This window comes from Trifolium pratense, linkage group LG3 (genome assembly GCF_020283565.1).
Source record: "Trifolium pratense cultivar HEN17-A07 linkage group LG3, ARS_RC_1.1, whole genome shotgun sequence".
Classification (NCBI taxonomy): Eukaryota; Viridiplantae; Streptophyta; class Magnoliopsida; order Fabales; family Fabaceae; genus Trifolium; species Trifolium pratense.
Genome location: NC_060061.1, coordinates 50,611,104 through 50,626,921, shown reverse-complemented (window position 1 = coordinate 50,626,921; position 15,818 = coordinate 50,611,104). Strand labels below are relative to the sequence as shown.

Sequence of the window (15,818 nt, the reverse complement as noted above, 5' to 3'; positions counted from 1 at the left end):
TTATTAAATGAATCCACTCTACTGATATTAATAAGAGCGCTAATTTAACCATTGAAATTGAAATCATTTCAAGTTTCAACTAATTTTTGGACAAAGTAAAAGTTTGTTTAATGGGACATGAATGATTTTTCATTTCATTTGTATAGCGTACTCACGGCTAATCAATACTATCATGTACGGTCTACCATCATCTACTTCATTCTGGTATACCGGAATGATATAGGTGTTGTGATAGGTTCTTTCTTTCTTTTATGATTTGTAGATTTGGGATACTTCAAACTTTTGAAGCCAGTGTTAATCTAAGATTCTTGGGGCCACTCATAAAAATAGTTCATTTTTGATAGTGTTGTAACTTTGTGGGTTTGTGAATGCACAGTCCTTATAGTAATATTATTGAATGTGTATCCATTCTAGGATAAAACGGTGTATTGTAATAATCATTTTCTAAAGTGTCCTAGAATTTTCTAGGACAATTCACCCTTTGTATTAATCTTGTGTTTATATACGTGAACAACTTGTGTTTCACACCAACCAATTTTTGATCACCCTCACCTCAAAAATCACAAGATTCATGTGAACATTACTACTTCGCTTTATCTCATCTAATTCTCAAGCTGATTAGCTTAACTTGCATTTGTTATATCTTCATTTTGTGGTTCATTTGTGATGCAGATGAGGCTAAATTTTCATCCAGAAGGGCACACTTTTGGAGAGAGCAAAGTCTCTTCAAATTCCAAGCCTATAAACCAGTTTTGGCACAAAAATGGAAGGTGCTCTGAAGGAGCACTTCCTCTCAGAAGGACCAAAAAAGGATGACATATTAAGGGCTGGCTATATCCAAAATTTCAGAAACAACAATCAAACAAGCATCCCTCGGCCAAAACATGCCAAACCTTCAGCTGAAATCATCCCTCAGACTGGCTATCAGTTACTGCCACTAGCATGGTACTCTCATTTCATATTTTTATGGTGCAGAAAAAAAGTTACTACAGAAGCAACAAAAAGTTATTTTTTCATCAAGGGTTGAGAAAAGTGTGCAGACACTAGAGAGTAAAGTGTGCAATAATCTCGACGGAAAATTAAGAGCTGATGATTCAATACATTATACATCTATGATTTGAAAGCAATTGAAATAAAAAATAATCAATGTTTATGAAGTATTGACATCGTTTTCTTAGTAGCAGGAGGTACTATTGATAGTTGATTCTTATTCAGAATAAATCAACCTCATTTCAATTGGAACAAAAAATAATCATTGTAAAGGTAAATTGCACAATAATTTTTTAGGTCATTCCATGTTTCAAGTTTAAATGAATGAACTATGACAAAGACCTAAGTTCTTATGCAATACTTGTTAATCCCTTATTTAGAAGTAATATGTCCCAGTTTGGTTCATTTTTCTATCTTATCGGAGCTTGAGCTTCTCAACTGAGTTAAGTATTTAGTTCCTAATCAACTTCCATAATTGAATCATTCATCCAAAGACAAGGGATTGAATAGACAGCTAAATAAGTAACAAGATAGAGATTCTAGATCAGAAAGACATGGAAGAATTGTTTCTACCAATTGCTTGTTTAACTCAACACACATCAAAGAAAAATGATGATAAAGACTGATAAAATATTACAAAACATCTGACTCAACTCTGTAGATTTGTATACTCTAAAAGTTTTGGTAGTAAGATTATATGAAGTTCTTAACCTATATTCAAAAACATATAGCAACTGATCCCAATAGCAAATTGTTGCTGTCAGGACCAATAGAACGGTTATATGGCTGTTTAAGATTCCTAACAAGTAACAAGTACCTCAGCAATATAAGAGTAGTTGTGGTGAAGATGTTCTAAGCAACTCAACAAACATTATGAGCAGAAGCAGTGGCTTCATAACAAATATGTTAGTACATATCGCATTTGTTGCTCACTACATATTCTTTGTTTCCCATCAAAGAGCCTGCTCCATTGACAGAAGCATGAAGAAATTGCAAAGGTTTTTGGGCTTATATGGAAAATGGATTAGTAGAAGAACTTACACAACCTAAATCCCTCACAACCATGTTCAAACATTAACTGAACTAAATTTATTAGTAATGAAATAATGAGCTATTAAAAGAAACAAGTTTGTTTCTGCAAAAGTAAAAGGGATCAACACAAATGCACTTTAGAGTGTACATAACAAGGCAACTGTCTTACATGCAAGATATACGGCTACTGCAAACATACTAGAAAATGTTTTGAAGGTGAGACATGACGTAGCAAACACAAGTAGGCTCAAAACATGTTTGTGGGCAGTCATATAACTTGAATAAGACTTACATACCCCTAGTACCCTAATAATCCAAGAACCTGATATATCTATATTATATAAATTGGAAAAAAACTAGGTCAATTTAAGAACATTTCAACTATTCTAGAAATCCTAGTGATCATGCAGTCCCTACTTGCAAACTTCTTTAGCATTAAGGTCTCCTAATTTAACCAAATACATTGAAGTGTCTTGCGGTGTTAATTTCAACTTTTGGACAATTCCTTGGGAAATACTAAAATTAAGTAGCACCACCAGCACCATCATTTTCATCCTTTCAGCATTAACATAAAATTGATAAAAATTAATATCATTTGGTGTTTCGTAGAACTACAAACCTTTCAATCCAAGACACAAACTCTGCTGTTGTCAGTAAGCAGCTCGACCCATTCTGGAGCTGGCCAAAACAAGTTAGAATAACAAGGAAAATCAGACAAAGGCGAAGTACGACGTCCATCCAAGTGAAAAACACTAATCCCAAGCTCAGCCGAATGAACACTGTGAAAAACAGTATCACTAAATATTACACAATTCCCGTTGCCAATGAAGGAAGCAGAAAATGCACAATCTTCCCCCAAAAACAAAACCCTATTCCCCAAATTTTTTACATGCAACCACTTTTTCTCCTTCTCATCAAGCCTAAACACATCAAATTGCACAGCCCCATCGTAAATTCCTTCACCATCATCATCCAAAACACTGTCATCACAATCATAAGACAGATGGCCACTGACTAGCAACAACTCACCATCACTCTCCACCAAGAACATTTTTTCTTCACCAAACCCACTCTCCATCACCAAATCCAAGCTTAAGTCCGGTCTCACCTCAACAATCTGACCAGAAATATCAATCGCCATAGGCCGCCCATTGAAGACACATACATCACTGTAAGAAAACTCGCTAATGCTAGGAATCAATGTCCACCGCTCATCACCGCATCGGAAAATTGCAAGGTCACCGTTAACATGAATAGTAAGGAGAAGAGAACAATCATTTATTCCGTTATGCCACGTGTCACAAACAACGACCTTTCCCGGATCGAGTGAGTTGTTGCGGTTGATATAAAAGGGACGCCGGGAAGGGAAGTTACCGATGACGAATTCGTGTCCGAGATCTTGGACGGAGAGTTGATTGAAATCAATAATGGGGTAATGAAGAGGGAACTGTGTGTCACGTGATAGAGGATGCCAGAGATGAGTTTGGTTATTGGAATCTGGACCGATTTTGATTAACCAAGGGTTTAGGGTTTGTTGATTTGGGGGTGGAGTGATGAGGAAGATGGATCTTTTGGAGAGAGGAAATTTTCTGGAAGTGTTGTTGGAGTTGGAGGAGGATGGGAGTTTGGAAGGTAAATTGTTGAGATGGTTTTTGGAAATGGAAGAGCGCCATGGTGAACAGACAGATCGAAAACGAAGTTGATAGAATTGGTTGTTCAATTTTTTGTATATTAATTGGAGGAGATCTTTAGGGAGTTGAGACCAGTCAGCCGCCATGAAAGAGGAACTCAGTCAGAGAGATGCTGTTGTGATTTGAGAAGAAGATGAAGCACGCAACGCAAGGAATGAAAATGAAAATGTATCATAACTACAGTTTGTAGTTGTAATTTGTAAATGTATTCCCGCCCTTGTCAAAAAAAAGAAAATGTATTCCCGCCCAAATCGTGTGTGAAGTTTATCCACCCTAATCAATCGTGCATTTCACATGTTAAAAAAATAAGTAATTGGAATTGACAATTTTTTGTTGTACCCTGTTTAATTTGAAATTGGTTATGGGAATAGACAAATTAAGTAGTAAGTAAGGGACAGGACAAAAACAAGATAACTTTTTGTCCACGGTACAACTATAAAAAATACGAAAATACTCATTTTATTTTTTAATATAAAAATATTATCGTCTTATCTCTCTCCAATACAATTTTGTCTTGTCCTGTATTATCTTGTTTTGTCCTGTATAGTCTTGTCTAGTCCCTATCATTTTACGAATCAAACGCATAGGATTTATGTTGCACGAGTTGACACTGTTTAATCTCAACCATCAATTTTATATTGGACAGTTTAAATTAAAACAAAAAGACTCATTTTTTTTGTCTCAAATTATAAGAGAAAAAAAAAAACATTTCTACTTTCCATCAATCATATTTTACATAGAGTAAGAGATAGATTAAGATGAGTTATAACCAACTTTAACTTAAATTTTGTTCGGGTTATTTAGAAGACAATTTTGATTGAATTACTTAGAAGACAATAATCTGAGGTATACCATAATCTACTTCATTCTGGTTGTATGGGAATGATACAAGTGTTGTGATAGGTTCTTCTGTGTTTGGTAGATTTGAGATACTTTAAACTTTTTAAAAAACGCTAAGAATTTAATCTAAGTTTATTGGGAAGTGTATCTTTGGTATCACAGTGAATATATCAAAATTACGGTGATTCATCGTCATTTTTCAAAAACTATACTCAGTAACTTGTGCAAAATCACGACGGATTATTGTGTTTGCGTTTCACACCAACCAATTTTTAACACCCTGACCTCAAAAATCACAAAATTCAGGTGAACTTTACTACTTCGCTTTATCATCATCTAAGGCTTTACTATTCAAAATTCTCAACTTGATTAGCTTAACTTGCATTTGTTATATCTTCATTTTGTGGTTCATTTTGTGATGCAGATGAGGCTAAATTTTCATCCATAAGTGCACACTTTTGGAGAGAACAAAGTCTCTTCAAATTCCAAATCTATAAATCATCAGCTTTGGCACAAAAATGGAAGGTGTTCTGAAGGATCAATTCCTCTCAGAAGGACCAATCAAAGCAGCATGCCAGCATCTCTCAGCCAAAACATGCCAAACCTTCAGCTGAAGTCACCCCTCAAACTTGCCATCAGGTACTGCCACTACCATGGTACTCTCTCATTCATTTCATATTTTTATGGGGCAAAAAAGTCAGTACAGAAGTAACAAAAAAGTTATTTTTTCATCATGGGTTGAGAAAAGTGTGCAGACACTAGAGAGTAAAGTGTGTAATAATCTCGACAGAAAATCAAGTACGGGAGCTTCTCAAGTGAGTTAAGAATTTAGTTACCAATGATATGAACTATCACAAGTTTATAGCTGTTTTTGAACAAGATAGATACTCTAAGAGATCTTTTGAATTTTGATAAAGTTGACTGATAGGCTATATTAAAGTACACAACAATATAAAGAAAATTTGAAAAACTAGTATGTGCATTTGCACTGTAACTTATGAAAACAGTAATCAATGAGCACATATTGACCCATATAATGTACTCCGTCTGTACCACAATATATGTCGCTTTAATACTTTTACACATATTAAGAAAGATAATTAATGTTGTATAAAAAAGAGAGATTATGAATTGATTTACAGAATTGTCCTTCATTTATGGTATGAAAAAAATAAATTGGAGAATTGAAAGAAGAGAGTAATAAATAGTTAAGAGTATAATAGGAAATATAACATTAAACACATCAATCCTTACATGATCATGACCAGGGAACTGAACACATAAACACTCATATAGATCAACTAACAATAAATCACTCTAGCTCTCCACTAAGAATTTTCTGTTTCCACCACCAACCAAAGGTTCAACCACTAACAGAATACAGAGTCGTCTGGTCCAACCAACAACTCTATATGTATATAGTATAGCAAAGAGACTGATTAAGATGTTGTCTTTACAAGTGACTGCCAAATCTATTTTCCTCTTTGGGTCTATCTGTTAGTGCTATTTGCAACAATATCAATACAGACCCTACTAAATGATGAAAGTAACTCCTTATATATCTCTCTGTTAGAGAAGGAATGAAAACAAAAAAAGGTAGAGAATACAAAACCAGAGGGACTCGATGTGTGATAGATTGTGCATGTTCGGGCTACAAAACTAGGGGGGCTTGTTTCACATCCCTTCTATTTTCCTTTCATATCTCTCTGACTCTAACATAGTAACATTTGGATACTTTTATTAAGAAAGTCTCTAGGAAACAGAAATCCATGATTCATTATATAAATAGTACACACGCACATACACACACACACCAAGTCGAAGCTAATATGACACCTTTATAAAACCCAATAACCTGCAACATTTGTTCAAAAATGAAGATGAAATTCATTTTGCACATGAAGATATTCAACCTTATCTCTTCACCCACAATATTATAGAACCCATATCAAAGTATTATTCAGCATCAACACCTTATCCATAATAAGAAAAATAACTGAAATTCTGAGAACCTGATTCTTAAAAGATTATTGGTGCAGCACCTTACATTGGGTTCTATAATAATAACTTATTCAACCTTATTCAGATTGACCTGTGCAGATACGCAATTCAACTCAGCTTGTTTTTGATAATTGTTTAGATAATAATAAAACCCTTTCATGCTATGAATAACAATATATGAACCATTGGCGTCCTTCTTTCGGTAAAAATTTTATAAATCGAAAATAACAATGTATGAACCATTTATGCTAAGATATCTAAATATGCAAAAAAATTAAGTACATTCTAACTAAGATATGAAACACTTTTGCCAATTTCACTGCCATTTTGTAAGGATATAATACCTAAAGGCTAACTTTTCATATTCCCATGTTTTGTGCGTGAACTCAATGTTGTGTTTCATGTCCTATTCCTTTCCTTCGCCCCTGTATAAAGTGACAAAAGTTTCTGTTAAGAAATAATGAGAAGATCCAAATTCTAATAAATCATGTCCAGGAAAATTTATAAAACTCAATTGATAAAATGGTTTTATATATCCAACACTGAGAATTACACTTTAAGTAATGTGTACATGATTTATGCACAACAAAGAAAACTTTGAAATAGATAGAAGTGAAGGATGAGCTATCACAACCTAATCTAATCTACATAAACAAGAAAGAATGAAGACAGATCAAGCCATAGATAAGTAAATCAGAACAACATTTTTCACATTGTTAGTTCTAATCAAGCAAACAGGAAACAAAGAGTTTGCAATCATAGTTATGTAACATGCATGCGCTTAACAACAACAGATGGAGAAAATATGATTTCAAACACTTGGAGAGGTTGATTATGTTCCAAAAACCACCTCTCTTAAATGACATCATAAGGTTTAGTAAACAATGAATGGAGTAGTTTACCCAAGTTCATTATCTCTCTAAAATCATCGCTCTTAAATGACAAGATAAGGTTTAGTTAACAATACAAGCATTTTGGATTATCTCTAATGCAAGGGACTGTTGATTCAAGAGACAACAACTAATATAAGCATTTTTGGTACTCACTCATTTCTATAAGTAATAGTTGAAAAGTCTATCATATCTAACAACCGGAAACTAAACACAATAATACAATATCACTATCACATTAGAAATCTTTTAATGCAAGATAACATACTCTTTTTAGTTTTATGCATGCTTTTGACTATCGACGGTGGAGGTGGCCAGAATAAGTTGAGATAGTCGGGATAATCACGCAAAGGCAAAAGCCGACCTTGATCCAAGTCAAAAACACACATGCTACTATCACATATCTTGTTTTTCTTGAAGAAGACATTCTCCATAAAGATGACACAATTCCCTTTGGCAACAGACAAATCAGAAGCAGAAGCAGAAAACGAACATCCATTTCCCCAGAACAAAACCCTATCCCCTAAACTCTTCAATTTCACCCATTCCTTTTCCTTCTCGTCAATCCTGAACACATCGACGTCTACTTGCAACTGAAAGCCGAGATCAGTAAAAGACTCAAAGACGTCTACTAGCAACAACTCACCCTCACTCTCTACCATGAATTGTATGTCCGGACGTCCTCCATGTACATCTTTAGCCACTAACTTGACACTCAAGTCTTCTGGACCAATTGTAACTGTCTTACTACTCTTTTCTTCGACGGCATAAATCCGCTCTTTGAAAATGCAGATGTCTCCGATGTCTCCGATGAACGATGATACGTCGGGGATACCTGTCCAACAATCATCGCCACAACGCGACAGTACTAGATGGCCGTTATCGAGCAATATGGCGAGAGTGAGAGGCGTAACAGCAAGGACCTTTTCAGGTTGAATGTAGGGTTCGTCGAAGATGAAATCAGTTCCTAGATTGTGGACGGAGGATTTGTACAAATCGATCGAGAAAGAAAAAGTGGAAGGCAATTCAAATGAGATGAGTGGGGATTCGTATAGTTTGATTTTTCCAGATGAATTTTGAGTAACTCTAATCAACCAAGGACGAATTAGGGTTTCATCTTGTTGTTGTGGTGCTTTGATGAGAAAGATATTTCGTTTGTATTTGAGGTTTGGGAATTTGAAGGGTAAAGATATGTGATGGTGATTTGGGATGGAAAAAGAACGCCAACTGGAACAAACTGATCGGAAGCGAATGAAATCGAATTTGTTGTCGATTCGTTCCGATATTAGATTCAGAAGATCTTTCGGCAGTTGAGACCAATCTGCCACCACCGCCATGGATGATGATGGTGATTCTGCTCTTTTTTCTTATTTTTCTCTTCGCGCTGATCTCATTCTCTTCTTTCTTCTTGTTTGAGGTGTGTCAGATGCTAAATAAGGGTTATAAAGCTTGTGGGTAGCTGTACTTGTGAGCTTAGTTAAGTTGGTAGAGACATTGTGCAGGAGTCGGGGTTCGATCGGTGCGCCTGTTTGCCACCCCTAATACTAAATATAACAATTATTTTTGGTTGTGAGATTCGAATTTTGATTCTTTACATTATGATCGTCCAGTCTTCCACTAAGCAACACTTGTTGGTCTTTTAAGTCCTTCAATTTTTTTTTATTTTTTTTGGTCAGGATTTTAAGTCCTTCAATTTACTTAAACACTTTGTTTGGGAGTACGGGGGAGTTCAGGAGAAATAATTGGGTCAATGCTCCAGGATCACGAGAGGGGAAGACGTCATATCTCCTCCAAAACCTTAAGATATAATAAGGTTAATGAGTCACCTGTCTTATAAATTCAACATTCTTCTTATACATAGTCGATGTGAGACTTAACCATTCACAGTTGAAACTCAACATTCTCCCCCCAAAACGTGAGTTCCCACATCCTTTAGTTGATCTAGTACCAGAGTCCCCTCCCGCATCCCCACCAAGCGAACCATGGCTATGATACCACGTGTTGGGGAGTCCAAGGGAGTTCCGGAGTAACAATGGTGTCAGTGCTCCAGGCCCACAAGAGAGAGACACCACAACTACACCCAAAACTTAAGGCATTAGGTTAATGGATCACTTAAATTCAATATTCTTCTCATACATAGTCGATGTGAGACTTAACCAATCACACTGAAAACCCTTTAATTATTTTATTTTTGTAACCAAAATAGCATATACCACTAAAATTCACACTCATTGAGAGGTCTCGGATTGGAACCTAGTAAAGTTGTTCAACTTAACAATATCAATATTTTCGGATTAATGGAAACTATATTTTAATTGCTATTTTCTATTTATATCTGTATGTTTAAATTATTGAAAAATTTATGAAGTATATGATTTATCTTTGTAGAGTGCGCTTTTACTTTTTTTAGTTTTTTGACAGAACTTTTTTATTCAGTTTGTAAGTGTTTCTTTAGCCTAAAAATTTAGGCTTAAATATGTTTTTAGTTTCTACATTTTGTTTTATAATTAAGAATAGTCCCTACATTTTTTTATGGTGAAAAAAATCCTACATTTTTTTCGTTATCAAAATTGGTCTTTGCCGTTAATTTTTTTTAACATAATGCTTGGGTGGCGTAGCTAGCCAATAACGTGATGACACGTGTCTTCTTTCACCATAATTATTGATTGTGTACCTTTTTCAAATTCACACACTCCAGCTCTTTCACTTGTGTTTATTTCAATATCAAGTTCATCATACAAGTTGTTAACTTGTTCCAACAGAAATACATGGGGGAGTTTGTGGAAGATCCAAGCTCCACCAAAAGCCAAGCACTTGTTATGGCGAATTTGTAAGGAATGTCTACCGACCCGTATGCGATTGAGAAGTCGCTTTGTTATGTGTTCGGAAGAGTGTCCAATATGCTTAAGGGAACCGGAAGAAGAGTGGCATTCGTTATTTAGTTGTGAAGGAATCAAAGATGCTTGGAATGTCATGGGGTTGTACCATATTATGCAAACAAGGCTGAATCACTGTCATACTTTTAAAGATTTAATCTTTGATATTTGCAGGAATGAAAGTACACAGGTGGCTGGGAGAGTGGCTGTTTTGCTATGGAATATATGGCAAAATCACAACAATTATGTATGGAACAATAACAAATCAAGTGCTCAAGAGGTGGGAATAGGCTAGGCCGAGCTAGGCTTTGCCAAGCCTGAGCCTGGCCTGTCAAAAAATCGAAGGTCTGAGCCTGGCCTGTGGCCTATCATAGGCTTAAATTCTAGGCCTGAGCCTGACCTTTTGAAAGTCTGATGTGACCTGTTAGCCTGTTTAAAAGCCTATTTCATATGAACATATTTAAATAAATAATTATATTTATTTTGAAATATACTTATGAACTAATAAAATAATGTTCCATTTGATATTTTAGAGAATTTGACTATATATGTCATCATATTTCAATTCTAGTTTATAATAATACATTTATATATGTTAAAAACTAATGTAGATTAATAAACTTAAATTACTTAAAAAGTTAATAGATTTATAATTTAATCAAAGTATAAATTTTAATATATAAATAATAATCGTAATAAAAATATTATTCATGTTAACTTAAATAGGCCGGCCTAGTAGGCCTCAAAGGCTTTTTTAATGGCCTGCGGCCTGGCCTTTTTAGCTAAATAGGCTTATAAAAAAGCATTGGCCTGCTCTATTTAAAGAAATAGGCTAGCCTGGCCTGAGCCTATGTAGGCTAGGCCTTAAGGCCATGTAGGCCGGCCTGGCCTGTTCCCACCTCTCTCAACAAATTGGTATGCAAGCGGCACACATGTGGAACGAATGGGCGATGGTACAAGGCCTCTTTGAAGAACAACAAACTCAGGAACAGCGGCAACAAATGCACAGGCCGCAGCAATACTCTACCCCACAGCAGCATATATATCAGTCACAACATGAGCAGAGGCACCAAAGGCATGGCCAGCAGCAGCTATCAAATGAACAGCAGCAGTCCTTGCATACACAGCAGCAATTTACACGTGCTCAGCATCAACAAACAGCTCATACAGTGCAGCAGTGGAGAAACCCACCTCCCGGATTAGTTAAGTGCAATGTTGATGCGAGTTTTTATGATACGGTGAAAGCGACGGAATGGGGATTGTGCGCACGTGATCATCAAGGAAGGTTCATAATAGCAGGGACCAATATTATGTATACTAAGCTCAACACAATAGAGGGAGAAGTCATGGCCATCAAGGAAGCAATGGAGGAAATGATACAAAGAGGTCTATCCCATGTCATTTTTGAAAGTGACTCAAAAATTGTTGTTGATGCTATCTCATCTAGACGAATAGGAATATCTGAGTTTAGTATGTTGATTTCTTGCATTAAGTGATTACTACTTTTAAATCCAAGCTTTGAGGTCAAGTTTGTCAAGCGACAAAGCGAATATGGTTGCCCATTCTTTAGCGAGAGTGGCCTATTCTAAGTCTAGTCGCTATATTTTTGAGTCGATTCCTCGTTGTATTGAAAACTATTTGATGAATGATATGAATTAAGTTTGCTTTTGTCAAAAAAAAAGAAGAAGATTTTTTCTAGTTACACCCTTAAAACATCCGATTACACCCAATAAGTCATTGTTATTTTATCATAATACCTAAATTGCCCTTACTCTCAAACTAAATACAAATCTTATATTTTAATCTTCCAATCTATTCACTTCTCTCGCTCACATCCATTGAAGGTTAACAAACTTTTGATAAAAGTTAAAGGTTGAACTTGAAGTACATAATTTTTAATAACTTGGCATGGTGATGTCATGCATATATTCATACGTACATTTTATCATATATAAGTCATCTCACAAAAGAGTCAAAACGAAATGTATCAAACATATCCATATTTTAGTAAATGCGAGTTGAAAATGAAAAAATAAATAAACAAAAGAGCTGGTGAAAATTTACTTACAAAGAATATATTAGTTAGAAAACTCATAGTCAATGTAACAACATTTCAATTTTTCTTTTCTACAAGTATAAGTTGAAAAGTTTATTCCAATCTAATTAACAAATATAGTGAGCAAACTTTCCATGCAAGATAACATACTCAATTACGAATTCAGCAGCTTTTGAAAATCCACTCTGGAGGTGGCCAGAACAAATTGGAATATTCGGGATCATCAGACAAAAGCGAAAGTAGACCTTCATCCATCCAAGTACAAAAGTAGACGTGGCGATAACGACCTTTTTAGGATAAATGTAGTGATCACCTCACCACCATAGGATGGATTGTCTATTGGGAATGTGAAGTTGGTTCCCAAATGGAGGGTGGAGAATCTGTTGAAGTCAATGACGTGGTGGAAAGGTAAAGGTGAGTAAGTTGGGAAGAGTGGATGTAAGAGTTGGGTTTTGCCGGTTGAGTTGTGGTCGTGGATGTAAGTTTTGATCAACCAAGAACGATTAGGTAGGGTTTGTTGCTGTTGTGGTGGTGGTTTGATGAGGTAGATATTTTGCTTGGAGAGGTAAAACAATGAAGTGATGTTGTTGTCCTCCAATGGGAATTGGAAGTGAGGGACTTAAGGTTTTAAATTGCGGACCGCATCACCTGATGCGGCCGCAATATTGCGGATGCGGTAGGCACTACAACCGCATCGGACCGCAATTGCGGTGTGAACTCAAATCACATGTGATGCCGCAACGCAACCGCAATGCAACAGCATTTCACCGCAACACAACGGAGTTTTGACTGCAACGGCCGCAACGGTTCAATCCAATATTCCTTTTCGTAAAAATTCAGAGAATCTCACCTTTATTTTTTCCTTTATGTCCTTTCATTTTAGAGTTTATGTCTTCTTATGTCTCGATGACTTAAAAATGAATTAAAATTTATATAGAATTATAAGTAAAAGATATATAAGGAATTACAATAATTATAGTATTTTTTCTGTGTTTGTGCGGATAAAAAATTATTTCACGTCGCAAGCCGCAATTGCATCGTAGTGTCCGCATTAGCCGCAATCGCAATACCTGCAACCGCAACCGCATCCACGACCGCAACCGCATTGATGATGATGATGATTTTGGATAGAGGAAGAGCGCCAACTGGAACAAACTGATCGGAAACGAATGAGATCAATTTCGATGTCGAAGCGCTGTGATATCAAATTAAGAAGCTCATATGGAAGTTCTGACCAGTTTGGCACCGCCATGGTGGATGATGGTCTGGAGGTTTTTTGGATGTCAATGGTTTGCAGAAAACAATATATATAAAAATCAACTGCAACCTCCTAATTATTTTCTCCAAACTATTTAGGGCAAGTTTGTTTAGCTTTTTTAAAATGATTTTTTTTATAAATCTTAATATATATATTATGGACCAAATACATTAAATTTTCAATAAATCTAAAAATCAAAATTTCTCTTATATTTAAGATTAAATGGAGTAAATTTAATAAATAATTTTTTTATAGAAGGTTCGTATGAAAATTGATTCAAATAGTTTATTTTAAAATGTCGTTCTAAGAATTTTATTATTTTGTTATATATTTTATCTCATTCTCCGGCATCTTTTCATAAAAATTATTTTTGAGAGATACATTTTTTTAAAAAAATTGTGATTTTTATTAAATTAAAATCTTTAGCATGAATATTTAAGTTATTGAATGTCAAAGTGACTTTTTTTCTTATAAAAAAATGAATTTAAAATAACTTTTACTATTTTTAACCAAGAAAGGCCACAAAATTTCTTTTTCTTCTGCTTTATTTGATATTGCTTGTGATTTTTTACGTGCTTTACTTTTTGTTGGATTGTAGTGGTTATTCCATTCCCCACCTAGTTCCTTAATAAAATCCTCTTATTATAAATTAAAAAAAAACCTATTAAAATTACCTAAAAGATTCTTTCATTAAAAAAAAAAAACTTAAATATTCTTTTTATATGTAGCAGCAAGTCATGCTGGTGTGGAATGTGAGTCATTGTCTACTTAACAAAACATGTTGATATGTCATGTGAGTCACTTGTCATATGTATGTTGATTTGATTAGGGGTAAAAATCGCAAATTTGTAAATTTATGAGTCAAAAGTGTTATTTTGAAAGTTAAGGAGTCACTTCATGTGTCACATCAATTTATTTCACATCAATTTATTTTATATGATAGGAAATTAAATCGGTAGACCAAATTGGTGAGTTTGTTGGATGGACAATTACATTTTAAGAATTTGCTGTAGATGAAATTTTGAAACAAAAATATCATATACATGGTTTGAAAATTTGTAAGAAACGACTTAACGGTGTGAGTCAATCAGGATTTAGGATTCAAAACATAGGTCTCACACCATCAATATGAAGGACAACACCATCAATACTGCTTAAGTTTAGCAGGATGCAGTAGCAGGCTAGCAGCCTGACCCATCTCAAAATAAGGCATATAGCCAGGCAAGTGAAGCAAATCAGTCATTGTCTTTAAACCACTACCATCAATCTTAGCCTTTATTCACCTTACACCTAATCATTGTATAGATAATCTGTTCTAATTGATCCAGCCTTAGTTTTAGCCATTTTAACAATATACTATAAACAAGATTATTTCCATGTACCTTAAGTTTAGTGGGTGACTGACTATGATATGGACTACTTTGGCTGACAATAAGGTTATAATCACTAAAGTGATGTTCAAATGTTTGCTTGGTTATAATCACTAAAACATGACAATAAGGTTCCTACTTTGACAATAAGATTATTATAATAATGACTAAACGGATGATGAACGGGACATGCAGAAATTGGAAATGATAGCAGACACAAACACAACCAACCTTTGATTAGAAGTGAAGCAAGAGAATTGAATCCCAGTAAAGAGAGGAAAGTCTAGAGAAAAAGAAATATTTTTGGCTTTGATGCACGGGTACTCCATTTGATGAAGAGTACTATTAGCGGGTACGTATCCGTACCAATACCGGGTACATACCCATACCTTAATTTAAGCTCATACACGTATATCAGTTTTTCTAAAAATGTCGTACCCCGATCAGGTACCGGTACTGTAGCCGCACCTAGGCAACGATTTTTTAGTAGTTTTCAACTTTCCAGCCATTTTACTTCATACTCAACAAAGTACAAAACTAATTCTATGTTGTCTATACACGTATATCAGTTTTTCTAAAAATGTCGTACCCCGATCAGGTACCGGTACTGTAGCCGCACCTAGGCAACGATTTTTTAGTAGTTTTCAACTTTCCAGCCATTTTACTTCATACTCAACAAAGTACAAAACTAATTCTATGTTGTCTATACAAGTGACTGCTTATTCTACATTCCTCTTGGGTCCGTGTTGTGCGATTTGCACCAATATCATTACAGACCCTGCTAAGATTGACTTATTTTTGAGTTTATGCAAAT

General features: G+C 35.0%; 3 protein-coding genes across 4 annotated transcripts; 1 reads left to right on the top strand and 2 right to left on the bottom strand.

Annotated features, from left to right (window-relative positions):
* Window positions 1-2,102: 2,102 nt before the first annotated feature.
* On the bottom strand, window positions 2,103-3,847 carry LOC123918999 (F-box protein SKIP23-like). Its single transcript, XM_045971218.1, has one exon. The coding sequence runs from the start codon at window positions 3,797-3,799 to the stop codon at window positions 2,645-2,647; it is 1,155 nt and encodes a 384-aa protein (XP_045827174.1). The 5' UTR covers window positions 3,800-3,847; the 3' UTR covers window positions 2,103-2,644.
* Window positions 3,848-5,751: 1,904 nt separating this feature from the next.
* Window positions 5,752-8,858, bottom strand: LOC123916865 (F-box protein SKIP23-like). Of its 2 annotated transcripts, XR_006812269.1 has the most exons (3): window positions 7,713-8,843; window positions 6,899-6,979; window positions 5,797-6,408 (listed from the first exon to the last, which is right to left on the bottom strand). XR_006812269.1 is itself a non-coding variant. In XM_045968439.1 (2 exons), exons 1-2 carry the CDS (start codon window positions 8,779-8,781, stop codon window positions 6,954-6,956), a joined length of 1,095 nt encoding a protein of 364 aa, XP_045824395.1. In that variant the 5' UTR covers window positions 8,782-8,858; the 3' UTR covers window positions 5,752-6,953. The 2 variants fall into 2 exon arrangements, 1 of the variants encoding a protein (XP_045824395.1); XM_045968439.1 differs by having other exon boundaries at window positions 5,752-6,979; window positions 7,713-8,858.
* Window positions 8,859-11,270: 2,412 nt separating this feature from the next.
* Window positions 11,271-11,816, top strand: LOC123915320 (probable serine/threonine-protein kinase yakA). Its single transcript, XM_045966454.1, has one exon. It carries the CDS (start codon window positions 11,271-11,273, stop codon window positions 11,814-11,816), a length of 546 nt encoding a protein of 181 aa, XP_045822410.1.
* Window positions 11,817-15,818: the final 4,002 nt, after the last annotated feature.

Excerpts from the sequence above, each read along its gene's own strand:
- LOC123915320 (XM_045966454.1), top strand. The coding sequence starts at position 11,271 with ATGGTACAAGGCCTCTTTGAAGAACAACAAACTCAGGAACAGCGGCAA.
- LOC123918999 (XM_045971218.1), bottom strand. The coding sequence starts at position 3,799 with ATGGCGGCTGACTGGTCTCAACTCCCTAAAGATCTCCTCCAATTAATA.
- LOC123916865 (XM_045968439.1), bottom strand. The coding sequence starts at position 8,781 with ATGGCGGTGGTGGCAGATTGGTCTCAACTGCCGAAAGATCTTCTGAAT. Across the intron at positions 6,980-7,712 it reads CATGCATAAAACTAAAAAGA|GGGCGAAGGAAAGGAATAGG; the intron begins GTATGTTATCTT and ends CACTTTATACAG.